Raw genomic sequence first — 27,925 nt, forward strand, 5'->3', positions numbered from 1 at the left:
ATAAATGACGCTGAAAAGACAGACAGCGCAGAAAACTAACTAATGTTCAAAATTGATTGCTGCTCGATAAATCAACCGTTCTGTCTCGGTCTCATAAAACAAAACTGACCAATTAAAATCTGCTAGGGAAAAACGAGATGAATACCAGGATGTATTGAACATGTTTTTCAATGTATGGGCATTGTATGCCATTATATACTAATTAGATAATAATTTCATTTTGGGGAGCACATTTTCGCCTAGGGGTAAGTTTCCCAAGGTTCAGTTATCTTGATTTAATTCCTGGGCGATATGCATGGCTTTGCCGCTACCTGGCCGCTTAGAACAGCATAAGAGTTCCATTTGACACTTGATCCACTGGATAATGGTGCTTAATCCAAAGTCCAAACCAATCAATGTTAATATTTTCTTTGTTATTTGGATACCAATCTATTTTTTGTGAAGACAAAAGGTATTCCTTACCTCTTAATCAGTGTTTTGCAGAGTATTGGATCCCAGACTGGAAAGCATTCGGATTCACTGTCCCCCATTCGGTTTGGCCTCGGCCTTATGGGTTAGGTAGGCACATGGATTAGGTATTCCTGGATGGGACACTCTGCCGATTTTCCGACCAACCGATGGTGGCGGCGGATTTTCGGACGGCGAGGGCGTTGGCTTGGCGGCATTTTAGCTTTGCGTGCTATGGGCGGAGCGCGTCTTTTTGTATACTTTTGTCATTTATTGCCTACCTGTAACCGATTTTGATGAAAAGTCTTGTGAACCTGGTAGAACAGGAATTGAGGAATGTCTTGAAAATGTTATTTTCCCAGTTTTAGTTAAAGAATTTGCTTAAATTATGCTCACAAGTGAATTTTTGTGATTACAGCCGAAGAGCCAATGTTAGAATAAAGTGATGTTTAATGCAATAACATGAAAATAAGCTAATATTTCTATTAAATTATTAATAGGGACTTGTTTAACTGCCGAGGAACGATGATATTTGGTGATAATTTGCATCGGCAAGTCAAGAATATCTGCTCAGTTTATGGGCATCAGCTAATGGTTCCGTGTGTGATAATGACTAACTGGAGCCTTAATTATTTTAAGAAATGACTTAAAGGTTTGATTAAAGTGTCTGAAATCGTGTCTTATGAGCTAAAGCTCGCTAATTTCGCTCTCCATTACCGCGTTTTTAGCACGCACGCCAGTGCGGCGGCCGCCGGTGCACTCGGCGCCGATGTTTCGGCGCTCCGCCACCAGCCGGGCGGCCGCTTGGTCGCCGGCGCTAGTGTTGGGGAATAGGGAGTGTGTAGAATATGGTGCTTATCACTCAAACCAGGCTGAAGTATGGCAGCAGACTAGGTGATGAGTGCGGCCAGCAGTGAGGGTAAATGTGAACCCCTGAAAAAATGTTAAAATTCCCAGACAACTTGGAATGCCCGCTGCTATCATTCTAAGAATCTGCGCCATCCGTGCTGGCTGAGCAACTCGCACCTTTGACTTACGAATTGTCAAAATTGTCATGCCTACTTCATAGTTTGAATATTACCGCGGAAGCAATGCATATTATCTTTTTTGTGTGCTCAATTTCTAGGTCCAAGGACAGATTGACAATGGAGAAGCCAACCCTACCAGCGACTAAAAGGAAGCATGGTGAAGACCGTGGCTTTGTGATCCCCAAGAAGAAGAGAACTGAGGAGTCGGCCGGACCCGGAGGCAGTGCCGACGAGCCCCAGACCGCCACCGAGAGCAATGACGAAATCACCAAGGTTCAAACGGCCAACCAGGTACGGGACTCTGCTAGTGTTTTGTTGGCCTGCTTATTGTTGTAGAGTAAAAAGTAAATAAATCTAGGGCTTAAACGTTATAGTTGAGCTCTGTCTCGCGATGTTCCCTGTTTGCGCGTGTTTTAGCGAAGCGTGAGTCGTAACTCAATGCTTATGTGCAGGATGGACTGGCTACTGCAGTTGCCAACCACTACAATCAGCTGGAGAATACCGGTGTCCGCGACCGAATCAAAAGCCCCATCTTCTACCTCAGAAACTTTAACAATTGGGTGAAGAGTATGCTCATCGGTTCGTATGGCTGTCGCTATTTTTACATTAAAATAACGCAAATTTCATTGCATTTCATGAATAATTGATTTTTTTCATTTTCCGCCGCATTTTCTTATTTCAACCGCAACAAATGCTGATTTATTACTGTTACTATTTTTTGCTTGTTGATCTTTGACTGTTGAACACTGAGTTAATATAAATGTTTACGTTCATGTGCGGGTGAAATCATAGCTTCAAATTCTGTTTTTGCTCCATCGTTGCGTTATCGGTACGTATGATGTGTACTGAGCTGGCCGTTACGACCCAGCTCGGTGTGTTGGCAGTTCGTCAGGTTGTGCGTGTGTTACAGGCGAGTTTGTGCACCGGCTGGCAGACGAGTCGGTGACTGGCCACCGGCCCACCGTGCTCGACATGGGCTGCGGCAAGGGCGGAGACATGCTCAAATGGAAAAAGGTCCGTCCAACCCCGGGAAGGAGGGGCTTCCACTGCCCACTGGAATCTGTCACAGGGCCTAGGAATGCCACACTAACGGCTGCTCAAACCAATGGTGTGTTTGGTATTGGTATTGTTTTTTGTGCGTTACGTTTTATGTGCGAAAGTCGCACGCGTTATTTGTAATACATTAACGTAATACAAATGCAACTGTACGTATTACAAAGTGAGTAGGCTCCACGATCTCATAACTCCGTCGGTATCTGACGCTTACCTCCCCGGCAGGCGGAAATTCGCCACCTAATCTGCGTGGACATTGCCGAGACGTCGGTGGAACAGTGCCGGGGCCGGTACCGCGACATGAAGCAGCGTAACGAGCGGGAGCGGCACCCGCAACCGCTCTTCAGCGCCGAGTTCATCGCCGCCGACTGCACCAGGGTCAGTGGGGCAGACCGTACCAGGGTCTGTGGGGTCAGTGGGGCAGACTGTGTACCAGGGTCAGTGTGTGTGTGGGGGGGGGGGGGGTCAGTGGGACAGACTGTATCCGTGTCAGTGGAGTCAGAGGGGTGGACTGTACCAGGGCCAGTGGAAGTTAGTTGGGTCAGTGCCTACTGCCTAGTGGTGTCAGCGCGAGCGGCACCCGAGCCATAACACCGTTCCTCTGCTCTTTGCGGAAGTGGACGGTGACCCGATCGTCTGTGCTGGGCGCCACTGTACAGTTTCTCTTGTAGGTTCATCACTGAATTAATCAAAACGTTTGCCGATTTGCTGGTCTTTCTAGCCTCTGCTTATTCAAATCGGTTCGTATTGTACAAGAGCGTTTTGAGACGATACATTTTAACGAACCTGAAGCTCAGAAGTCCGAACCCCAGTTCCAATGCCAGTCGGTAGGCAGTGTCTCTGGTCTCTGAGACGCTCCTTTATCCCCTCAGGTGCGGATCCAGGAGCAGTTCCGGTCGCCAGTCAATAGGACGTATAGTGTCCCGGGTCTCTGATGTGGTCCCCTATCCCCTCAGGTGCGGATCCAGGAGCAGTTCCGGTCGCCCGAGATGCGCGTGGACCTGGTGAGCGTGCAGTTCGCGCTGCATTACGGCTTCGAGAGCTTGCAGCAGGCTGAGCGGATGCTGGAGAACGTCTCGGACCGACTGAGACCGGGCGGCTACTTCATCGCCACCGTCCCAGACGGACACGCCATCATGTGAGAGAGACGCGCGGGAGGCTGGATGTCGGTGCGGACATGTGAGTCCGGGACATGGAACTGGATACTGGTTGTTATCATTATGCGGGTGACGGGGATGCTGGGTCGGTACCAACATGAAAGTCACAAATTGGAATGCAGGTTCGACAATGTCACGTGACGACGCGAAAGTCGATCGGCGCTGTCAGGGAAGTAACGGGAATATTTTGTTGTTTATTGGGGCTTGAGGGCGCGCCGACTACAAGGTCATTTTGCGCCCAGCTTAACGGGAATATTGTTCGGTACTGTTCATCACAGATGCTCAGCGTCCTTCGCGGACTCTCCCGTTTAGTAGGAACTAGAAATACTGAATGTTGCTCGATTTTATTGAATATTTTCGCATATATAAACATAAGGCAGTCTGGGATCGGTGCAAAAGCTGTTCAGCTTATTTCATGGCACCTCTCCCTCACACACTCTGGCTCGTTCACACATCATTCACGACAAAAAAAAAAAACATCGGGTGCAACACAAATAATGACAAATTGAAGTTTTAATAATCGAATTAAAAGAAAAATACAATGAAAAATTAAATACACCTAAAAAGTATAAAATAATCGTTGGTATCAACTAAGTTACGTATAAAGCATGAGTAACTAAAGTAATGCTGCCGCCTCTGAGGTAGTTTACTGGCGATGTCCGCAAGGAAGGGCCGCTGTCACCGCCGCACGGCCACGCCGCCGCCAGCCGCCGCCGAATTCCTGATGGTGAGGGATTTTTCAATGTAGCTCTGGAAGCACTCGGCGACGCGCCGACCGTCCTCTGCGCTGAGGGATTTGCCGTGGAAGAGGATGTCAAATTTTTGTTCTGATGGAAGGTGTGTGAAGTTTTCAATTGTTTCGGAGAGATCGGTAAATAAATTATCTCTCAACGACTGGTACAGTGGACAGTATAGAACGAAGTGTTGGACATTTTCGGTACGGAAGCCACATGTACAACAGCACGATTCTGATTTTTGAATTTGATATAGGTATGCATTTAGCGGTAAAGTTGCGGTTCTAATTTGTGTATGAAGCATATTTCTAGATTTACTGCCAAATGAGTAGTATGCAGGGGGAGAAGGGCAGCCCCACAGTTCGACGATGCCATTTACAAAGGTTGAAAGGCAGGGTTGTTGTCGGATTGAAGTTGGAAGTTGGTTCCATTTCCTGACGGTGCTTGGTATGAATGATCTTTGGAATGATGTTGTGTTATTTGCAGGGAGAGTTCGGGCGTTGGCGTTTCTTGTGTTTCGTTCTGTGTCTGTGATACGTGTTTGAGGTATGATTGTTTTGATGTACTCGGGTTGTGTGTCTGGACGATGCATTATTTTGTGGAATAGGATTAATTTGTGTTGTTCTCGTCTTGCTTTCAGTGTTCCCCATCCTGTTTCTAGTCTCAGTTTGGCAGTAGAAGTCCGGAAAGGTGTACCTGTCATCAGTCTTGCAACTCTATTTTGAAATTTGTCAAGTCGAAATTGGTCGTGTGTTGTCAAGAGTCCGTCAAAAGCTACGTCCGCATAATCGTGAAATGGTCGAATGTAAGTGGTGTATAGGCTGTTTATTGTTGATCGCGTCAAATGTTTTGCTAGTGGACATATTGGACTTAGCGCCTTGTTCATTTTTTTAAGTATGGTGTTAGTGTGCTCGTGAAACCGAAGATCTTTAGAAAACATTAATCCCAGGTGCTTATGGCTGTCTGACACAGATATACGTTGACCGCCGAAAGTGAGGATGGGAGGACTTATTCCAGTTTTACGGGTGAAAAATTGTTGAGTAGTTTTTGTTGGATTGAAGGAAATTGCCCATTGAGTTCCATAGTCGTAAATTGCGTCCAGGTCTCGTTGTAATGATTGTCGAACTAAATCAGCGTTTTGTTTACTTTGTGGTGCGTATAAAGATGTGTCGTCAGCGTACAAGAGAATGTCGTTAGTCACTTTCGTTGTCAGTCCGTTCAAGTACATTAAAGCAAGAAGAGGTCCGAGCACTGATCCTTGTGGGCAGCCGGATTCAATGTTTTTTGTCGAAGAAAAGTCATTGCCAATACGTATTCTTTGTCTTCTGTCTGAAAGATACGATTCTAGCCAGGAAAGGAGAACGCCAGATATGTGAAATTCGTGTTTGCATTTAAAGAGAAGTCCTTTGTGCCAAATTTTGTCAAAGTTCTTTGAAATGTCAAGAAAGATTGCTGTTACGTCGCGTCCCTCGTCTAAATTTTTATATATGTTGTGTGTCAGGTACGTTAACTGAATTTCGGCGCTGTGGTGCGGACGGTATCCGCTTTGTTTGTCCGAAAGAAGACTGTGTTCTGTGAGGTGATCATAAATTGAAGAGAACACAATTTTTTCAAGAATTTTCGACAGACAAGGAAGGAGACTTATTGGCCGGTAATGTCTGTGCTCAGTCACTCATAGTCAGTCTATCCACGACATGAGCACTAAATCGGCACTGTGCCGGTCTGCTGAGTATGCCACAGCTGGTGTTCAGACTCTCAGTATTACATGCCTCAGTCACAGTCTCACCTTCCCTTTTCTCTGGTTTGTGTAGGGCGCGTCTGCAGCGCGCAGGCGGACGCCAGTTCGGTAACGACCTGTTCAAGGTGCGCCTGCGCGAGCCGGAGCGGCGGCCGCCGGCGCTGTTCGGCGCGCAGTACGACTTCTTCCTGGAGGGCGTGGTCGACTGCCCCGAGTTCCTCGTCTTTCTGCCACTGCTGGAGAAGTGAGTGGTCGGGTGGGTGGAAATCGGTCCACACTTTAGTACGGACAGGGGGGGGGAGGGGCGGGGTAGCCAAGTGTGAACACTGAACTGGGTGTGGCTACATAATAAGCAAGGCTTAACAACAAAAGCGAAAAGAATGCACATAGTATCTTCCATATAATTCAGCTGGAATTCTCGCATGGTGTTTATATTAATGCAGTCTCACCCGTTGCTTGCCGCATTAGAGGTCAATGGACAGTATTTTGTTCGGTGTGGTCACTAAGATCAGTTTGTCGGCCACCAGTTTCACCCAGCCCTAGCCATTCCTCGACTGTTCGGTGATAATCAGAAAACACGTCAATGTCTCCTCGTCCACAGACTGTGCAAGAAGTACGACCTGGACCTGGTCTACAAGAAGCGCTTCAATGAGATGTTCAGCTCGTACAAAACCACGCAGGATGGGAAGATGCTGCTCAACAAAATGCAGGCACTGGAGGTAAGTTTTTGTAATATGCTCTTTTGGAATCGCATGTCGTTTGTGTGTTCTTCCTGATCAAAGTTTGTTCTATAGCCTCCATGCGTGATTGGGCTTTGTTGCGGGCTATTTTGGTAACCGTTAGGAGCATGCGTTCTCGGACAGTTTTCCTCTCGCTGACTGGCACTGGTCGTTGTTTCTCAGGCGTACCCGCCGCAGCACGGCGCCGAGCTGCTGGCAGAAGAGGAGGAGTACAGCCACGCGCGCGCCGCCGCCGAGCACGAGCGCTGCGTGGGCACCATGTCCCGCGCCGAGTGGCAGGCCTGCAGCCTCTACATGGCGCTCGCCTTCAAAAAGGCCAAGCCGGCGCGGTAGCGACCGCCGACCTCCCCCCGGCTCGGGGTGGACGGAAGGGAGCGGGGTTCTCGCTGTGTCAAGGGCTCCCGGTTGGCGTCCGTTGGGGGTGCCGACGGACGAGGGACGCACGTCCGATCCACAGGGTTCAAGGAACTGCGGGCGGTTAACGACGAACAGGTGATGATGTCATTGGGCCGCGGTGATTAGGCTAGTTATCACGGCTAGCTATGCTCTCCGGTGGAAGGGTCTCTGTGGTTTCAGTTTTAATTGATGTTCAGGATGAGCTGCTGAGCCGAGCCCAGCACAGCCTGTTCTGATGACCCCGCGATGGTAGAAAATGACTGGCAGCATCAAAGGAACTCCTCCCTGTTCACATGGTGTTGACAGCTGTTGGTAGTTTGATCCAACTGCCAGTTGAACTGTTTGAACTTTTCTTCCGTTTAGCCCTACAGTTGGGCTATTCTCCCGTTTTCGGTCGAACATTTGGGCTACTTCAAGTCCGCACGGTGCGCGGCCCTTGGTTAATCTGATCTCGCCCCCTAAGTGATGTGTTTGTGTTGTCATCCCGCGTGCAGGTGTTCATTGTGGGCTCGACAGATTCTGCCGTTTCAATCGATCTTGTTTCATTGCTGTCGTGTTTTCGTTTGCACGTTTTTATCCTAGGTTCGCATAATTTGACGGCCAATATGGGTCTGTGAACAGGTGCTCGTCGGGTGGAACCCAGTGTTGTAACTAGTTCACGGTATTCCGTTGATGAATTCACCGGTCGGATGGATCACTTTGAAATTTGTCTCTCCACGCAAGTTGACGCCGTTTTGCATGCCATTAGCGCAGAGCGTCATATGGATATCCGTTTGACGGCACCGCAAGGCTCTCGAAGCCGATAAGGGGCGAAAAAAAATCGTCTCAAATGTGTGCTACTTGAAATCTCAGTTTTGTACAATACGCTGTTTTGTTACAAATATTCAAACATTGCTGACTTTAAATAATCTGACTCCATTACTGGGCGGACTTGAGGTGCGCACCAGATACCGAGGCGCTCCGAACTTGCCCAAAGAATGCCACAAGAGACCAGTGAGGTCAATTTACCGAGCGTGCAACTCGGGATTCCTATGACTGTTGATTGCGGCAGTCTATGCTGCGGCGTCCAACGCGGTTGCTGCTCTGTCAAACGCGTCACGGCGCCTCTCACCGGTGATGATGTGTCCCGGCTGTCCGACTCGCCCCAGCCTGTGGGTATGGCTACTGACTACTGCAGCTGGATACAGCCTGCCTGCTGGTGGCGGACCTTTGGGACTAGTCTTTCGGTTGTGCGCGCCATGCCGCAGATTCGATGCCGCTGGCGGTCCACCAGAAATCGACTGTGACTAATGACAATACATGAGACTTCAGAGCAGTTTGATGGTTTATCAACGTTGTCGACCAGTGAAAAACATGACTTGACGCCCGCGACCGCGGCGGCATGGGTTATGAACACTTTATAACAATGTAATAAATATGAAGCGCCGTCACAGTCGTGGTTGTCGCTCCCCCGAATCCCGCGATACACAGCGAACTCTAAAACGAGCGGCGGGCGCTACAGCGCCGGCCGAATTCTCCCACCCTCCCCGCGGCCACACGAGCCGCCCGTCCCGCAATGTCGGACTAAGGAAGCCCACACGATAAGCCCGCAATATACGCGTTTCGGCCACATTGGAATCAGCCGCAATACATGATTCAATGAACACGACTACCAGCAATACTGAGCAATAAAAACCGGCGGTAAAAACGGTCAGCCCCGCCCATCAGACGTCTCACAGTCCCTAACCCCACCGTCGACATATTGTCCTGACTCGGTCCAGCCCGCCCGGAACCCCCGATATGAGCGCGGGCATATCAGAGGGCCCGGGTACGAGGATAGCCCCGGATGGACGGACGGCACGGGAGCACACATATCGATCCTCGCTTCCCGACGCCCGGAGTGGATCGCAAAAGCAGTGGGGTTGGTCGGTACCGCGACCCCGCGGCAGTTCATCACATCAACCCCCGGGTCTCTGATACACAGCGCACCGACATACCGCCTGCCATTTGGACTCAAACCTCCCCACCCTGTGAACTAGGCAACTTTGAGAAGACGGCATTGCGCCAGTAACGGCATTGTGACAAACGGAATTCTTCAATAAATAATCGATTAAAAAGGCACCGCTCGGCGTCCCGAGCGCCCCTATGAAGCTCTGTGTCCGGTCGCCCCGCGTACCCAGCGCTCAGGCGGGCGGCTCGGGCCAGATGTCCGCCGGGTCAGTCGGCTGGACGTCCACAGAGCCCTGTCTGCGGACCGTGTCCGTGTCGAACGTCTGGTCCAGTCTCTCCTGGCGGCACCGGCCCAGGATCCAGAGCGCCTCCGACTTCACCTGTCCGCCCGGAGAGGCGCATCGTTACAGGCCGGGAGCTCAGCAGTTAACTGTTGATAGTGGAAGGCCTACGTGCCCGTCATCGGGGCCTTTGTGAAGGACAGCAAATAAAATTGCTTGAACAGTATATATTCATAGAACATGTCATACATTTTTAGAGTCTGATGAATTTAATCATCTTGAGAAAGAAGCAGTCTTTTACCTCCAAAACGAAAAATATGCACATTGTATGAATTATGACGAACGTTAGCCAGTCGTTCGTCATAATTCTGAAGCTACCCCGGCAACCGTTCACAAAAATAATCCAACACGTTTGACGTCCCTGAGTGCTTGTCCCACATCGACAACACCAAATTCTCTTCTCACCGTTCACCAGACTACTCACGTCCTCAAACATAACGTCCTCGAAGAGCTCCTGGAGGAATCTGCGCGACGCCAGCCTGAAGTCGTAGTGTGAGAGTAGCAGGTGGATCTCCGTGTACAGACACAGGTCGGTCCGCAGCAGACTGCCGAACTTCTGCTTCAGGCTGATCGGCACAGAATGAAGGAGGGGAAGGGGAGGGGTCACTCAGTGGCTCTCCAAGGGCTGAAAGGGCCACTCTCTACCATAAACTACGCTGTGTACTCAAGATTGTCCAGTTGGGTGTTTAATGGCCAGTCTTGCGTAACAATCCGCTTCGCACAGTTTCTATTGCTCGAGGTTCACCTGAAATTCGCGACTTTAATTACATAGAAACAATACCGTGATTTTGACGCCGACACGTCTGGCGCTGTGACCTTTCACCCGACTCAGATAAAGTACTCCACTCCCCTCCCCTCTGCTTACCTGAGCAGGCCCTGTTCGGCGGCCTTGACGCCCACACTGGTGCTGAGAGCCCCCACCAGACGGAGGACCTCGCGGCGCACCAGGGAGCGCACGTGGCCGCCCGTCATCTGGCGCGAGCCGCCTGCCGTCCACGGGGTCGAGGTTAGAACACGGGAGACACAGACACATTTGGACAAGATCCGCCAACTATGTACTATCATGCAGTGAACGGTCGGTCGAGTGAATCATCCAAAGGCCAAACCCTATTTCAACTACTAACACTTGGACTTTTCCAGCGGCTCCGAACCCCCTGGCCAGTCGCTTCACTGGGGCTGCGCCGTTGGCTCACCTCTGACCTATCAGCGCCCACACTCCCATCCAGGCTACTTTGGATCCTCCACACATGTTAGACTAAACCCACTCCAGCCCTATGACATGAGAGCCATTTGACTACCAGTGCCATCCCCGTTTCAGGCACTCATATGCACATACCTAAGAGGTACCCGTGGCTGACCAGGCTGGTGGCAATGTGTCCCCTCTTCCACCCACCCACCTAGGAGGTGCTCGTGGTGCTGCGCCCCTTCTGATATCCACCTAGGAGGCGCTGTGTCCCTCTGTTACCGACCTAGGAGGTGTTCGTGACTGGCCAGACTGGTGGCGCTGTGCCCCCCTCCCCCTCTAATAACCACCTAGGAGGTGTTCGTGGCTGGCCAGACTGGTGGTGTTGTGTCGCTCTGATACCCACCTAGGAGGTGTTCGTGGCTGGCCAGACTGGTGGTGTTGTGTCGCTCTGATACCCACCTAGGAGGTGTTCATGGCTGGCCAGACTGGTGGTGTTGTGTCGCTCTGATACCCACCTAGGAGGTGTTCGTGACTGGCCAGACTGGTGGCGCTGTGCCCCCCTCCCCCTCTAATAACCACCTAGGAGGTGTTCGTGGCTGGCCAGACTGGTGGTGTTGTGTCGCTCTGATACCCACCTAGGAGGTGTTCGTGGCTGGCCAGACTGGTGGTGTTGTGTCGCTCTGATACCCACCTAGGAGGTGTTCGTGGCTGGCCAGACTGGTGGCGCTGTGTCCCTCTGATACCCACCTAGGAGGTGCTCGTGACTGGCCAGACTGGTGGCACTGCCTACGCTGGTGATGGAGGACGGAATATCCAGCGTGGCGCCGCCGCCGCCCAGCCGCAGGTGTGACAGGTACCAGCCGCCGCCGCCGCCGCCGCCTCCGCCCACCGGGTGCTCCGGCTGGGGCGGCGACGCCACGTGCTGGGCGCTCTCTGTACTGGACTCCGTGTCTGAAGACAGAGCGGGGCAAGCAAGGTCAGAGGGGAGGTACGGGGTCACGGGGAGGGAACAGGGGTCACGGAGAGGGCGAGGGGGTCACGGCGAGGGTACCTGCCGGGTCATGAGGGGTACGAGGAGTTACGAGAGGGTACGGTACGTGACGTTACAGGAGGCTGCGTGACGTCGCTTTTTAGCTTATCCACTACCATGTTGCTGTATTTTGTTAAATACGACAAAATACGGTCAACCGAACTTAAGTGAGTGTCATAATAGTGGTCACAGCCACTAACTCACAAGCGACTAACTCGCTAGCACGTACGACTGACCTGTCCTGTTCCTCGGCCTCCTCTCCACGCGGTCCTTGAGTGTGAAGCAGCGGATACAGTTGGTCGGGTTGTGGAACTCCAGCACTCCGTCCTCGTCTGTACAGAGGCGGCGTCGGGAATAGAGAGCACGCGTCAGTAGGAAGACACGGACAGCGGCACAGCGAAAGCACGTACGAGTAATGTAACAAACACAGCGAACAGCGGGCACCGAACATGTCAATTAAGCAGAAAGAGATATCACAGGACATGACATAAGTCGAGGTATGGTAAACACTGGGGTCTGGGTGCAGCTGCGATGGTTACAGTAGCGCCCATACCAAAGCACCATAAACCAAACAAGCAGAAAAGGCCTCTCCCTTCCAAACGCTGCTCCCCCCTCTCACCGAGGGACAGACTGGCGTCTTTGGAGCTCTGCTCGGGCTCGGAGTCGGTGGACGGCTGCCGGGGCGCCGCATGATCCCTCCCCCGTCCCTCCCTCCTCTCCCCTCTCACCGAGGGACAGACTGGCGTCCTTGGAGCTCTGCTCGGGCTCGGAGTCGGTGGACGGCTGCCGGGGCGCCGCGTGCGCCGGCGGTGGCGGCGGCGCCAGCAGGCCGGTGGCCAGGTCGAGCGGCAGCGCGATGCCCAGGTAGGCGGGCGCCAGGGCGCTCCTCTGCAGCTGGTACCGCTTCACGGTGGTCAGCGAGGAGCGCCGGGATGAGCCGCGTATCAGCAGAGCGCCGCCCGGCGACGGTGGACCCGCCCCGCTGCGGGCGACGACGGGAGGGGGGAGGTCAGAGGTGGGCGGTGGGAGGGTGAGCCGATACACCGTGGCGAATGGCATACTTTTATGTATAGCGATGGTAATTACAAATAAGACTAAATCAAAAGTTTTTGAATAAACAACCGATTTTCCACAAGACAAATTTGATGCTTTCTTGGGAAAAAGTTGTGTCATAATATCCTTAACGAATTGCCAATCATAAAACCGGCCTCCAAGCGGTGTTCCTATCGCACCTCGTTTTGGCCCAGCTGACAACTCAGCGCCTGCACCATCCCCTGTCTTTTGGTTCCCGTCTGCCTGACAGAGCTCCCACCTAGCCCTGGTCCCGAGTACCCCTCTTACCTCAGCGTCCTGCTGAGACGCGCGTCCAGGGTCAGCGAGGCCAGTCGGCGTCTGCCGCAGTCGAGCAGCGGCGCCGCCGACGTCCCCGAAGCGCCCTCATCCGCCGACTCGCCGCGTCGCAGGCGGCCCGTCAGTCCGCGCAGCGTGGCGTACCCCTGCGCGTCCTCCTCGCTGGGGTAGTAGGTCGGCGGCGAGAGCGACAGCGAGACGGACGGCAGGCGCGAGCGGGTGGTGGGAACGGGCACCGCCAGCCGCGCCGAGCCGGTCGGCTCCGCGCCGCCGCCGTCACCCAGCGAGTCGGAGCTGGCGATGGGACTGAGCGGCGCCGCCGGCGTCGGCTCGGCGCCAGAGCGGCCCAGGCTCTCCGTGGATGACCAGCCGCCGCCGGTGGGAGAGCCCTGCCACGCGCCGAACTCTGGGATCACGGGCGCGCGCGCGGCGTCGCTCAGACTGCGCGCGTGTCGACTGGAGCCGGCGCGGCCGGGCGCGGGCAGCGTGGCGCTGCGGGCGGACGCGCTCAGCTCTGCGCTCTCGCTCGTCTCACTGGCGGTCCTCGCCCGGCTCAGGTCGTAGCTGGAGCCGCTGCTGACCGAGAGTAGATCACCGTTGGTGGCACGCTCCTCCGTCCCGGGCGCGTCCAGTTTCTCCTCGTCGACGGCCCAGCGCTCGGTCCAGCGGCGGCACACACACTGCCAGCCGTGCGCGGCCAGCGCGGCGGCTCCCTGCGGCGTGGAGCCCAGCAGACCCAGCGCCAGACAGGCGGTGGCGCGGGCCGAGAGCGCGCCGGCGCCGGCCGCCAGCGCCACCACGGCCGCTACCAGCCCGGCGTCCGACAGCCACGAGGCGCCCAGGCCGGTGCGGCCCACGTTACCCAGTGCCCAGAGCGCCGCCTTCAGCTGGTGCAGGTTACCGGGGGTGGAGAGGTCGGCGGCGGCCGCCTTCACCACCTGCGGGGCGGGACGCTGGCCAGTGAGGCATAAAAACCAACCAGCAGAAAAATCAGCGAGCGGGGTGCATAGCCAGCCGTTACTAATTTCGTCACGCGAAAATGAGGTAATCATAAACAAATTAAGCAATGAATTCAACAACTATTCGACTGAAACTGAACGTCATTAAATGTAACAAATTGTTGATACTCCGCTAACATTATCACTCACATAAATATTTAAGCCGCCGCCGCGAGTAGCATGTTCCAAGACCCACCAATTGTCATGTTCCGACACCGCTCTCGTCAGCAGCACGAACCCGCCCCAGGCACACCGGTCGTCTCACCCGTATCATATCGGTGACCTCGGGCCGGGCTCGCACCAAGTCGAATCCGGCCCGGTGGTGCGCCAGCTGTCCGTACAGGTGGTACGGCAGGTGGACGGGCCGCGTCTGGTGCCGCTCGCCCGTCCGCCGGCCGTATCCGCCGCCGGCCGCGCGCTGGTGGCGGGTCAGCGCGTCATTCAGCTCCGTCTCCACCAGGGAGACGTACCTGCGGGAGGGAAGGGGGAGTCACACAGGACACTACCTGGGGGATACAGTAGGTCACAAAGGACCCTGCCTGGGGAAGCGGTGGCAGGGGAATCACAAAGGACACTACCTGAGAGAACGGGGAGTCACACAGGACGCTAACTGGGGGAGCCGGGGGCAAGGCAGTCACACGGGGGACACCGGAGCACATCTGACAGACGGTGGTAGTTGCGGACGGTGATCGGAACATAATACACCACGGAGACAATCCCGCAGTCATCACTAAGATGTCCTCTAAATACACCGAAGTAAGTCTAACTCATGATTCAAGTTATTCCCGTTCCAATTTCGGCGGCCCGCTCTGAGCCGCATTCGAGTCCCACCTGGCGTTGAAGCTGTCCCGCCACCGGTCGAGCTCGTGGTCGAGGAAGTTGGCCCGCTGGAACATCCGGTGGCCGGCTGGGACGGAGAGAAGTCGGGCGAACAGCAGCACGCCGCCGTCTCCGAGCGAGAGTACCGACGGCTGCTGGCTGACAACGGCCTTCAGGTACGGCTGGAACAGACAGACAGACATACAGACGGCTGGAACCCACGAACAAACATACAGACAGCTGCTGGCTGACGACGGCCATCAGGTACGGCTGGAACACACAGACAGATATACCGACGGCTGGAACCCACAGGCAAACATACATACAGACGGCTGCTGGCTGACGACTGCTTTCAGGTACGGCTGGAACACAAAGACAGACATACAGACGGCTGGAACCCACAGGCAAACATACATACAGACGGCTGCTGGCTGACGACTGCTTTCAGGTACGGCTGGAACACAAAGACAGACATACAATACAGACGGCTGCTGGCTGAGCACCGCCGAGGTTCGGCTGGAACGTTCAAATAAGAAAATCCAACGATGCGATGTTCACCGCCATGGAATGTAGCGAATCCTGAGAAGTTTCGAATCATGATCAACCCAAAATAAATCGCTGGGTGTTTTATTCGCATTCCTGATCTACTTGGCAGTGAGTGTCATGGCCGATACTGTCCGGGGCTCCACGCGGTGGCACCAACCACGTACCCACCTCGTGGACGCGCACAGCGGAATACCCACCTCATAGTCGCAGACCTCCTCGACCACCTGCAGCGCGGCGGTCGACACGCGCTCCGACGTGTCGTACAGCTTGCTGACCAGCATCTCCACACCCCAGCGTGCAAAGCCGGGGCAGTGGGCGCGCGCCAGCAGCCGCAGCAGCTGCACGCAGTAGAGCCGCTTCGTCTCCTCGGCGGCGGCCAGGCAGCGCTCGAGCAGGCGCCACGACCACTGTCCCTGGCTGTAGTCGAGGCTGGACACCACCAGTTTGACGTAGTAGTCCCAGCCGGAGCTGGCCACCAGGTCCGTCAGCCTGCGGGACGGACGGACGAGAGGTTACAGAGGCGCGAACTGCACAGAGACAGACAGAATGACCGGAGGACGGAGGTTCACTGACGAGACTCTTCCTAACTTACGTTAAGAGCTGCCCGACTCCCTCTCCTTCCATTCACCATCAACATCACTGTCCAGGTATCAAATGTAATCATTCTCCTTGCCCCCGGCCCTCTTCCTCTTCTCACCTGGCCACCACGCCGTGCCTTTCGAGCAGCTCCCGGCCGACTTATCCCCCCCCCCCCCCCTCAGTCCACCCCTTTCCCTGCCCGCTCACCTCGCCGCCACGCCGTGCCTCTCGAGCAGCTCCCGGCCGCGCTGAGAGCTCGACACGCGGCCGATCAGCAGAAACTGGTGCTGCACACACGTGTTGATGAGCGAGTTGGCGCTGATCTGCGCGCTGCTATCGCCAGAACCGCCCGTAGAGCCGCCGGTGGCCGAACGGAGGAACTGGGCCTGGTCCGAGACCAGCTGGGATAGCAGCTGGCCGCACTGGGAGCACACACTCTGGGGAGGCGAGGGAGGGGGAGGTCAGAGCAGGAACTGGTCAGAGATCAGCTGACCGCACTGGGAGCACACACTCTAGGGGGGGGGGGGGGAAGGTCAGAGTATGACACCCCCGGGCCGAAGGATAGTCAGTGTAGATCGGTACAGATACTACTCGTATGGGCGATCAATTATCTGCGTGTAATCATTTTTCCAAACGGTTAAAACAGCATTTAGATGGAATTCCGCAGTTTATCCGTATCGCGTACCCAGCCAGCCTGACACCGGCGTCCCCAGTCCTAGTCCGCGCTCCTTGCCTGGTCTATTTGCAGCAGTGCGGAGACCGTGTCGGCCATGACCAGGGTCTGCTGGTGGCTGGCCTTGCCCACGGGCAGCCGCCAGTACTGACGACAGTCGGGCTTCAGCAGCGCGCACAGCTTGGAGAGCACTGCACACAGCTGTGTCCCGTGCTGAGTCGTCGACAGCTGGAAACGTGGACACCATTCATGAGCTGAATGACAGACGGATACGATTTCTAAAAGCGTTACAGCACAGCAGCACACATAACAAATAGCTCTTCAGAGTGAAAAGCGACTGGGTGATGCAGGAAAATGTTCATGATTGATGATACCAGCAAGACACCCTACATTATTTAATCAAGGTAAAGCCCTAACGGATAACAAATGACTATGAACGCGCTTGAGCCTAGAACAATAATATGGTATCGTCTGCACCGTGCTATCCTGGTTTAGCACTCTGTCTATCTGGTCGCCAACTAATGACCACTGCTGCCGCTACCATCCTAGGCCGTGTCCTGACCACACCCAAACTACCATAACGGTCGTAATTAAACCACCCCGTTTCGCACCTACCTTGACAAGGCAGTGTACGGATGACCAGCGCCAGGTGGTGGAATCCTCAGAGCTCATCATTCCGCTGTCGGAGAGCAGGCTACGGACGCACTCGTCGCTCACCCTCACCTGGGGAAGGTGGGGACAGGGAGGGCGTTATCGAACATGGACGGGTGACAGCAAACACACGGCATAACAGCGTTCATTTTCAGCGGTCTAACTGACTTTCAGCACGTCCTTGAAACCAATTAAAGAAATTAATACACTTTAAACTGCTTTTTGAAATGCTGGGGATGGAGCAGTGACTCACGTCCTCCAGACCCAGTGTCCCGCAGAGCCGTGGCTCAATGACTCATCTCCCTATTCTCCCCCAGAGCCGTGACTCGGCGACTCACCTCCCTATTCTCCCCCAGAGCCGTGACTCAATAACTCACCTCCCTGTTCTCCCGTAGCGCCCGGTCAAACACGTCTGTGGCGCTGGGGTCGTCCTGGCCACAGAACGTCATCTGCTGACGGAAAAACACGCTGGCTCCATCCATCAGGGCGTGTCGCCGCCGGACGGTGTGCAGTCTCGATAATAAACTGATGGCCTCCGTCACCTGAGGTAGGTCAGAGAGGGGAGGTCAGAGTCGGCTAGACCGACACACAAACAGCAGCATTAACTATGTACATACGGTCTATCATTGACGCGAGTCTATTCAAAATGCAGCTCTCATTCTCCTCTACATGGGAGGAGAGTGAGTCATGACTCTCCTCTCTACTGTATATGGGCCCCAACAGTGGGCGGCACGGGAGTGGGACAGGGATAGCAGGATTTGCGGGGCCGAGAGATGAGCTCGCCGAAGGTCACTCACCCTCCTCTCGGTGGGCCCGCACGGGGCGGCGCGAGGGTTCGGTAGGGGCCGGGGGTCGGGGGGGGGGGTCAGGGGTCTCAGGGTCGGGGGCCCAGGGTCACTCACCCTCCTCTCGGTGGGCCCGCACTGGGCAGCGCGTGGTTCGGGGCCGGGGGCCGGGGGTCAGAGACCACAGCTCGTCTTACCCTCCTCTCGGTGGGCCCACACTGGGCGGCGCATGGGAGTCTCAGGGTCTCAGGGCCGGGGTTCGCGGGGTCACTCACCCTCCTCTCGGCAGGCCCGCACTGGGCGGCGCGGGGGGTCTCAGGGTCTCAGGGCCGGGGCTCGCGGGGTCACTCACCCTCCTCTCGGTGGGCCCGAACTGGGCGGCGGGGGGTCTCAGGGTCTCAGGGTGTGATGCCTCAGGGCCGGGGTCTGGGGTCACTCACCCTCCTCTCGGTGGGCCCGCACTGGGCGGCGGGGGGTCTCAGGGTCTCAGGGCCGGGGCTCGCGGGGTCACTCACCCTCCTCTCGGTGGGCCCGAACTGGGCGGCGGGGGGTCTCAGGGTCTCAGGGTGTGATGCCTCTCTGGGGTCACTCACCCTCCTCTCGGTGGGCCCGCACTGGGCGGCGGGGGGTCTCAGGGTCTCAGGGCCGGGGCTCGCGGGGCCACTCACCCTCGTCTCGGTGGGCCCGCACTGGGCGGCGCGGGGGTCTGGTTGGCCCGGGGCTCGGGCCGGGGGTCGGTGTCACTCACCCTCCTCTCGGTAGGCCCGCATTGGGCGGCGCGTCCCAGCAGTGTGGGCAGACAGTTGGAGAAGCGCGCGCACTCGACGGGCAGCAGCTCATTGACGCGGTGCAGGATGTCGGCGATGAGCAGTGTGGCGGCCAGGCTAAGAGGCGTGTCGGCCGTCACCACCACCTCCACCAGCGCCTCCAGCACGCCGTTCTCCAGCAGCACGTACAGCAGCACGGCCAGGTGGTTCATCACCAGGTCAGGACTGAGAGGAGAAATATTGAGTAAATTGAGGCTCCAAAGTAAACTTTTTCCATTCATATACTTTTTGGACCGTTATAGGTCACATAGAGCAAGCTTGATTCAATATCTATTGCTTGTCAATTTATTTCCTTTTAATTGACTGCATGCCACTTACTGTCTCCTAAAATGGGAACACACGTAATTTTATTCATGCATGGCAAATGGCGAAAAAGACTAGATGTTCCCACCACGGCTTACAAGGCCACAGCCACTACCCGGACCCGCTGTGACCCACAGCCTCCAGTGTTTCTACCACCCCCTCCCCCCCCCGCTGCAGCTCACCGCGTGTCGCCCAGGTGCGGCAGGAAGAGTCGCGCCTCCTCGGCCACGAAGCCCTCGTAGAGTTTGGTGCTCTCGGCGGGTAGCGAGGCGTTCAGGTACTCGGTGACCAGTGTCTCGGGCGATTTGCTCTGGTCGGGGAGTTCTCGACCGAGCAGCTCAAATAGCACGGCCAGTAGCGCTCTCTGAAGGAGCAGACGAAGTGGAGGGAGGGTTAGCTACCGGTCCGCCCTCTTATAGCCGTCAGACGACAGTGGCACTACATAGCACATGCATATATCTTGAGCGAAGTTATACGAAAAAAAACAAACCAAAGTTCTGTGACATTCATGCAATTGACAATTGAAAGTTTTCTTACCGTATCATAGCTTCTACTTTCTGCTTCGCACTCCATACATGATCATTCACTCTTATCGCTGACCTGACCACTCCCATCCACCAAACCGTACCGGTCTGCCTTCCTCCTTCGTCTCATAAAGTCCCTTTCCATCCCCCACCAGTCCCCTCCTCCTCTCCCCATCTGCCCACTTCCCTCTCTCACCCTCAGCTCCGGCCGGTCCACGTGCAGTGAGTCGATTAGGGCCCGGAAAGCCACGGCGTGTTGTGAACAGAGCAGCAGCAGGCCGGGCCACGAGCGTAGCAGCGAGAGAAGCGCCACCTGGGCCGAGCGCGTCACCTCCTCACCACTGCTGGCGGCGCTGGAGGGGGAGCGGACGGGGAGCGGGGGTCAGCGGGGAGGGGTCAGAGGAGTGCGGTCAGAAGCGCCACCTGGGCCGAGCGCGTCACCTCCTCACCACTGCTGGCGGCGCTGGAAGGGGAGGGACGGGGAGCGGAGGGGAGGGGGGAGCGGTCAGAGGGGAGCGGTCAGCTGCGCCACCTGGGCCGAGCGGGTCACCTCCTCACCACTGCTGGCGGCGGCACTGAACGGAGAGGATGGGGGTGGGGGTGGGGGGGTGGATATCAACCAAAAATGTCCACGAGATGGAACCCTATCATATTGGCTTGACGGAACACGGAGCACAGTCATTCTGTAAAAAAGACAATATGTTTGTTATGCCATTAACTTGTGATATCGGTGGTTGTCCGCCACTTTTTCCCAAATGTTACAACCAACAGTCCGGCATAATTGAGATACACACTAGGATTTAAAAAAGCCAGGTGAAACATTTTCATATGAAAAAGTCCACGAGAAAATTATTATATTCATAACTGACACAAAGCCAGTTCTATTCCCTCATAAGGTCCAGCTAATCTCCCTGTCTGTGCGCGCTCACCCCCTGGATGTGGAGTCGGGCTCGAGGGCGTGGTGTCCGTAGTGCGGGTCGGCCAGGGGCGCCAGCAGCAGCCCCAGGTCCGGCCAGCAGCCAGCCGGCCGGGACAGCAGGCCGAACAGCGCCGAGAGCACGGCGTCGACGGCGCGCGGCTGGTAGCAGTCGAGCACGGCTCGCAGCAGCACGTGCACGCCGCCGCACGCCGCCAGCTGGTCGCTGTTGGCCGCCGCTGTGAGGAGGACGGGGAGAGCGGTGACTGTGACGGGCCGAGCTCGACACGACATAGCGACGGCAGGCGCAGTCAAACGAGGACCGGCATATCCGGACAATCCGGGCAATAATCACAACTTTACCTCAGTGCGATGCCAGAGAAGGCAATCAAAATACCGAGAGAAATCTGCCAGATCAGTCAATCAAAATACCCGATAATGCGTGTAAAAGAGGCGACAACCCTGCAGATCACGCAGCAAGAATGACGAGGCGTCACATCGTTGAAAGACTAAAATAAATATATCTCAACCCCCCTCCCCCCTCTACCAACAAAACTCGCTGATTCCATAACAGACCATACTCGATATATTTTGACAATTACCAAATTATCGTAACCAGATAATCAAAGCATCCAGCAGTTCTCCACATCCCACTCACCAGTCCCAGCGCCTCCCTCCCCACCGTCGACCACTCACAGAGCTGTGTGACAGTGGCCAGTGTGATCATCCACAACTTGTCACGCTCCACGGGCCCGTCAGCGGTGATGGCCAGCAGGCAGCGAGTCAGGTCGGACGGGAACAGGCTGGGCGCCACCGTCAGCATGGTGCGCGCCAGACGCAGCGCCTGAACACGCTCCACGGTGTTATCGAGGATCAGGTCCAGCGAGCGCACCATCAGCACCGGGATCTGACGGAGAAATGTGACACACATCAGCACCGGGATCTGACAGGAAGACGTGGTGGCGCATTATTACCACCGGGATCTGAAAAATCAATCGGCAAGACCGGGAGAAACGTCACAAAGCAGTATCGGGATCTGGCAGATATGACGAAGAGACGACATACATATTATCATCATGGAGATGACGGAGAGATGAAACACTATCAGTGTCGGTGATCCGACAGAAAAGCATAACACATATGAGCGCCGGGATCTGACAAAGAAACGGCACACACCATCATCATGACCCGACGCCTGAGGAGGGACGTAACATCATCACGCCAGCAGTACAATTGACTTAACCCATTTACGCCCTTCGTTGCGTTTTCGCAACGCAAGCAAGCGTCGACGTGATCGAAGCTTGAGAAGTGTGTAAAAGAGACTAACCGATGAGACAAGTTTCAGCGTGTGTAGCATGGTTGTGCGCATGATACTACGCAGTTACAAGTCTGTGCGGCCAGTAAGTTACTGCCTAGAGCTCCCAGAGGGAAGTCGAAGGTTTTGTGAGTGATGACGTCACGAAAACCAAGATAAGTAGGCTAAGTGCTTAATAATATCGTAATGAAAATTGTGTAAACATATTCTGCAGAGTCCCTACAATAGCGTAGATATGCATTTTGTTAAGAAATAATGCTACAAAAAGGGTTTGTGACTATTTTCAAATATGACTACGGTCGCGTTGCGGGAACGCAACGAAGGGCACATCGGAAAGACAGCGGTGTTGCGAAAACGCAACGATGAGCACATTGGCAGGGTAGCGGAAGTATGAATATCAACAGTAGACTGCACTCGTGATACGCTGTGGGTTCTCTCTTTCTCTCCCCCATCTTCCTCCCTCTCCTCCTCGTTCCCCAACTCTCTCCCCTCTCTCTCTCTCTCTCTCTCTCTCTCTCTCTCTCTCTCTCTCTCTCTCTCTCTCTCTCTTTCTCTCTTTCTTTCTCTCTCTCATTTTGTAGCCATGAGGCTGTAGCGGCGGAACATCTTCAATTAAGGGGGGGAGCACTGCTGACTTTTGGTCTCATTCTTTCCATTTCCATTTCCATGCAACGCCTATCGGGATAATGTTAAAATGGCAAAATCAAGGGGGGCACGGTGCCCCGGTGCCCCCTCCCCCCGCTCCGCCGCCTATGCCATGAGGGACGTATATAGGTATGTTTAGTGCAAGGTGCGTTCGCACGTAAAATGTTGCGACACATTTCATATTTGCTGGCTCAAACAGCCACAAACACTCCTTTCTTTTTCTCTCGCAGATTTTCGACCTCGGGCTGTTCGTTCACTAAGCAATGTGTTCCCATGCATCTGAAAATCGCATGGTAGGAAAAGGACCCATGCATCAAACGGTCGGCGATGCTAACGGAGCTGAGAGATAATTAGGTCCTTTGGAAATTGGATGTACTATGTACATTGTGCATAAATAATGAATAACGGGGATGTATTCTGGTATTAGGCGACAGATAGGCATCGCCATTCTCTGGATAGAATCTGCTGACTACCAGCATTTACGTTAGAAAAGATAACTGAGGGTCGGCAAATAGTGGGATAGGCCCCCTCTGAGGGTAGCTGAGCCCTTCGGCAGGGGTAATGAGGGCGGACCCATGGGAAAATAATAATTTTTAGGATTCATAACTCGCATAGATTCATAAGCTGCTTGATGTGGAGTATACGCCTGTTTTCTTACTTTGATAGGCTTTTTATCTAATCAGACCATTTTTAGAGCTAGCAGGATTATTGGAATTAGGGGAGACATTTGTCTGACCAGACACGGTCAATCGTAGACTGGAGACTGAGCCCAGCCAGTGGGCAGCCGCCACCCATGACCCATCCCCTTCCCCCCTACCAAGCACTCACTGCACCGGGCACCCGGCTACAGGCGCGCTCCTATGTGAGCTGCCCGATTGCGATATACGTTGCCGGTCCAGCCCGGAACAGGGGGATGAGGCGTGGAGGAGGATTCAACTATCCTGAAGATGGAAAGGACGGATTGACGTCGAATCACCATTCTGTCCTGGCATTGTCTCGAGAAAGAGGTTACACGTGAAGGTCGCTGAGAGTGGGGCCATGAAAATTTTGGATTAGGTGTAAACGGAGTCGATTTGTTGTGATGCGCTACGCCTTACGCGGGTAATTTGTTAGAGCCGGATCGGTCCTTTTTTCTTTTTGCTGAGAGTGGGTACGACTAACCTGCAATGGAATTTAACTTTACTCCTAGGAGGGTGGTTAAAAATGATTGCGGATATACGCGCATACGAGAGGCACTGGTTTACTCCCAATCCTCCGTTTAATTGTATTCAGTGTGCACTGTGCAGGGTCTGATAGGTGGAGGTAATGGATCTGTCTAGCTTCCAAAAAGGAAGCATCACCCTGGATACGTGTCGACCACAACTTTAAATGAACAGCAATGGACAACGTAAATGGTTGATAATGACCGTGTTGTCATCTCCCCGTTCGCGAATCATGAAGTTATGCTTCCTCACTGAGGCTCTTAGGCGGGTTATAGAGCATGACGGATGTGGGTTCCGCATTTTCAAGCAATAGTTGTCAACAGTTGATTGATGTTTTGTCAAAATATATTAGCATATGCGGCAGTTCAGTGTACTTTATGTCCGTCTGATGTGCCCGAGCCCGTCGTTGCGTTTTCGCAACGCTGATGGCGCCCGGTGTGCCCTTCGTTGCGATTTCGCAACGCATGTTTTTTACGTTTTTCTCGAGAAACTTTTGCTGCAGGCAAAAATTATTTTCGATTCCATACAAGGCCCTGGTAGGAGCATAACATATTTTGATTTCGTCGATTTTCATGATGGTCAAAATTCCTGGGCATAAATGGGTTAATTGACCTCAGTCGGCAGCACTGATTGCCGTCAGGTGATTTTATTCCCGAGTCCGTCCACCTCTGTCGGTACATGGTGCGAGCGGTGAGCAGAATCCCACCGAACCGCCGCTGCCGTCCATACCTGGAACCTGATGATGGAGCGTACGTCCTCGGGCAGCCGGATCAGGTAGCGCAGCGCCCGGTAGCCGGCGGCGCGAACCTCCTTGGTCTCGTTCACCAGCGTCACCCGCAGACTGACGGATCAAGCATATCGGTTAGAGTGGGATGTGACATACATTTCGGTTCATCGGGATCAGATCTGATGTCAGTCAGTAAAGCAGACACGCTAAAGCCTGAAAAGTAACGAAACATAACATTAATCAATAATCATGTAGCCAAGTCACAAACTGAATCATCTCAATTCTGATTACCCATTTCATATATCTAACTGAGCAAACATTCAGCAGCCATAGCACCAATAACTCTCCAGAGCCAATTGCGGCGGGGGCCGACTGACCAGTAGATGAGCTCCTCGCGCTCGATGGTGAGATCCTGCTGCGCTTCCAGTGCAGAGAACACCTTTACCAGCGCGTTCAGGTAGGCCAGGCGCTGGCCGCGGCTGATGCCCTCGCGCTGACACGCCCGCCACACGAACTCGACAATATTCTCCGAGGGCGGCCGGGAGAAATCAATCCTGATCGGTTCCTCATCGCTGTCCCGGCGGCCTGAGGCGTTGTGTGAGAGACAGGGGTGGTGTAAGTAAGAGGGGTGGTGTTCCTAGCAAGTGATGTCAGTACTCAGTAACACAGCTGCGGAGTCGGAGTCGGCCAGAGTCGACGATTGTAGCCGGAGTTAGAGTCAGAGTCGATTTTGGAAACCGGAGCCGGAGTCGGAGCCGGAGTCACCGAAACCCCATCGACTCCGCAGGCAGCCATGCCAGGTCTGCAGAGTCGGAGTCAGTCGGAGTCGGCCATTCTGCGCGAAGTCAGAGTTGGAGTCGGAGTTGGTTTTTGAAAGCCGGAGTCTGAGTCAAAGTCGCCGAAAATTCACCGACTCTGCGGCCCTGGTCAGTAGCGCTATCAGGGTGCAGCAACAGATAGTGGCAGGGTCTGTGTGAATGAAAGGGGTGGTGATAGAACAAGGGTGGTGATACCTAGAAGCACCTGTCTAATAGAACCACAGAGTAGCAGGTATGGTGATAGCACTAGTGTCAGGATCATTGTGAATAGCAGGGGTAGTGATAGTGTTAGAGTGGTGAAAGAGGTAGACGTGATGTGAAAATGGGTGGGGTGGGCTCCAAGAGGTACCTAGTCTGTGATAGTAACTAGCAAGAGTGGTGAGCATACAGGGGAGGGGGGACAGGGTGGTGTGAGCAAAAGGGGTGATAGTACTAAGTACTAGGGGTAGTGGTAATACCAGGGTCAGTGACAGGACCAGGGGTGGTAATAGTGCCAGGTTCTGTTGATAGTAAGTGCTAGGGTGGCGATAGTGGCTGGAGTAGACTGTTAATAGTATGGGTGATGATAGCAGCAGTATTGGTAGTGCCACAGGGAGGTGCTAGCTGAAGCAAGGGGTGGTATTAGTAAAGTAAGGGTGGTATGAGTTGCAGTACAATATGTGATGTTAGCAACAGGAAAACATGAGTACCAGAGCTGGTGTGAGTATCAAGGGGGTGATAGGGACAGGAGCATTGTTTGTACCAGGGTGATGCACCAGGGATAAAGTGATAATGATAGTGACTATGGTAGTAACTATGCCAGAGGTGGCAATGGATGCAGGGGTGGTATGACAGGAAGTGCTGGATTCAGTAGCATAGCAAGTTAAGAAACTTTGAGGTTAAAAGTAACAGAAAATCATAACATCAAAACAGTAACATTTGGATTGGTATCCACCTAAATATTTTAACAAAACAATGGTATGCAGCATGACCAAATACAATAAAACCAGGGGGTGCGGGCATGGTATGATCTAGCAGATGACCTGGTGGGGAAAATTTGTCTTTCAGAGACAGTACTAATAATTCAGTGGAACTGCACTATTGAATTTAATTTAACAATGAGGATCATCTTATTACAGCCATGTGATATTTTCAAACTCAATAGGAATTACCTTCTCAATACAAGTAGTTCAAAGAAAAATTAGCCTGGATTATTAGTATTACACATGTGTGAATGTGTTGCACCTTGTAAAAAAATCACTTCCAAGTTTTACATGGATATAGCAAATGAATGACTAGGCTTGCTGATTTACAACTTTTAATATTTATGTCTTGGTGTAAATTTTATTGTCAGAGCAAAATGATCCTGCATCTATTATCAGCCCTATCTTTGCCTGCTATCACCAAAATTATATAGCATGCTTTGGTGAGAGCATAAGCTGAGAAAATGCAGTATATTATGCATTAACACTCCATTTCCCCAATAAAAAGTGTGTAACGTCAGCGAACCTTTATTTTAAAATGAAAAGCACCACGCTATCTAAATAAAGCAGTTAATCAGGCACTAAATGAACCATAAAAAGGAAACCATAGAGGTAAATAATTTTTAATTAGGTAAAATCCACATTGCTTCATATAAGCAGAATCATAATAGAAATGTTTAGATGCTTTATGACTGCCACTAGCGGATTTTAAAGTGAATTTGAAAGATGAAATTGTCTTTAAAAAGAGAAAAATAAGCAATATGACATCTAAAAACAGCCCATGAATGACTTTCAACTGTCAAGGGAGTCAATAAAAAGATAAAAAATTGTTTCTCATTAGGCAATATATGCATTTGTCCGCACATGGATCATTAAAATTGAGATATTATAATGCCTGCCTCTAGGAACTATTGTGTTAAACTGAAAAAATGAGAACATTTTCGGTAAAAAAATTAATAATGACATTTTTATCATCATAAACACCGGCTAGAAGCCATTCTAGAAGCCATGCGACAAATATTGCGCTATTGATACAATAACAAACAAGGCCAATTTCGCACACAAAGGCACGCTGGCTCACTTTACGACACACAAGAAAGTTGAATAGATATAAGTGTAAGATTTTACTTACGCCTGGTACTTTTCGGCAACCGCACATTCCTCATCCGACCCACGACCCCAGACATTTTCCTTCCCCTCTCACACCCACATGAATGTAAACAATCAACGATAGTGAAAAAGAGGCAGGCAAATTGGTTTGGGCTTAAAACACTGCTAAAAAGCGAAACAAACATTTTTCACGAAAAGTGACACAACCGAATGAATATCTGAAGAAGCTACACAAGCTCTTTATTTCGCCTGTTTGAGACCTATTCAGTCACACAATAATCGTTCGGTGGTGATTATATGGTTAATTATCTCGCGGGAATACGGCTGCATCTTGATTTCAGCTACACAGTATTTTTATGACTTTGCCCATGTAAACGTCGGTAATCTGAAAGCATG

The 27,925-nt window shown here is 53.2% G+C and overlaps 2 protein-coding genes across 3 annotated transcripts; one reads left to right on the forward strand and one right to left on the reverse strand.

Annotated features, from left to right (window-relative positions):
* Positions 1-73: 73 nt before the first annotated feature.
* LOC122379526 (mRNA cap guanine-N7 methyltransferase-like) lies at positions 74-8,608 on the forward strand. Of its 2 annotated transcripts, none has more exons than XM_043361804.1 (9): positions 74-245; positions 1,574-1,766; positions 1,928-2,054; positions 2,386-2,489; positions 2,754-2,906; positions 3,485-3,666; positions 6,231-6,401; positions 6,759-6,876; positions 7,060-8,608. In XM_043361804.1, exons 2-9 carry the CDS (start codon positions 1,593-1,595, stop codon positions 7,228-7,230), a joined length of 1,200 nt encoding a protein of 399 aa, XP_043217739.1. In that variant the 5' UTR covers positions 74-245; positions 1,574-1,592; the 3' UTR covers positions 7,231-8,608. The 2 variants fall into 2 exon arrangements, with proteins under 2 accessions (XP_043217739.1, XP_043217740.1); XM_043361805.1 differs by lacking the exon at positions 74-245 and adding an exon at positions 335-451.
* On the reverse strand, positions 8,600-27,632 carry LOC122379501 (rapamycin-insensitive companion of mTOR-like). The gene is made up of 22 exons (XM_043361767.1): positions 27,552-27,632; positions 25,017-25,224; positions 24,642-24,753; positions 21,447-21,657; positions 20,764-20,989; positions 20,031-20,187; positions 19,493-19,674; positions 18,929-19,172; positions 17,773-17,937; positions 17,360-17,467; positions 16,805-16,972; positions 16,279-16,508; positions 15,690-15,981; positions 14,959-15,128; positions 14,393-14,597; positions 13,121-14,067; positions 12,508-12,761; positions 12,016-12,111; positions 11,497-11,700; positions 10,429-10,549; positions 9,988-10,129; positions 8,600-9,602 (listed from the first exon to the last, which is right to left on the reverse strand). The coding sequence occupies exons 1-22, from the start codon at positions 27,604-27,606 to the stop codon at positions 9,456-9,458; spliced, it is 4,644 nt and encodes a 1,547-aa protein (XP_043217702.1). The 5' UTR covers positions 27,607-27,632; the 3' UTR covers positions 8,600-9,455.
* Positions 27,633-27,925: the final 293 nt, after the last annotated feature.

The sequence above is a fragment of the Amphibalanus amphitrite genome, unplaced genomic scaffold (assembly GCF_019059575.1).
Source record: "Amphibalanus amphitrite isolate SeventyFive unplaced genomic scaffold, NRLGWU_Aamphi_draft 000079F_arrow, whole genome shotgun sequence".
NCBI classification, from domain to species: Eukaryota; Metazoa; Arthropoda; class Thecostraca; order Balanomorpha; family Balanidae; genus Amphibalanus; species Amphibalanus amphitrite.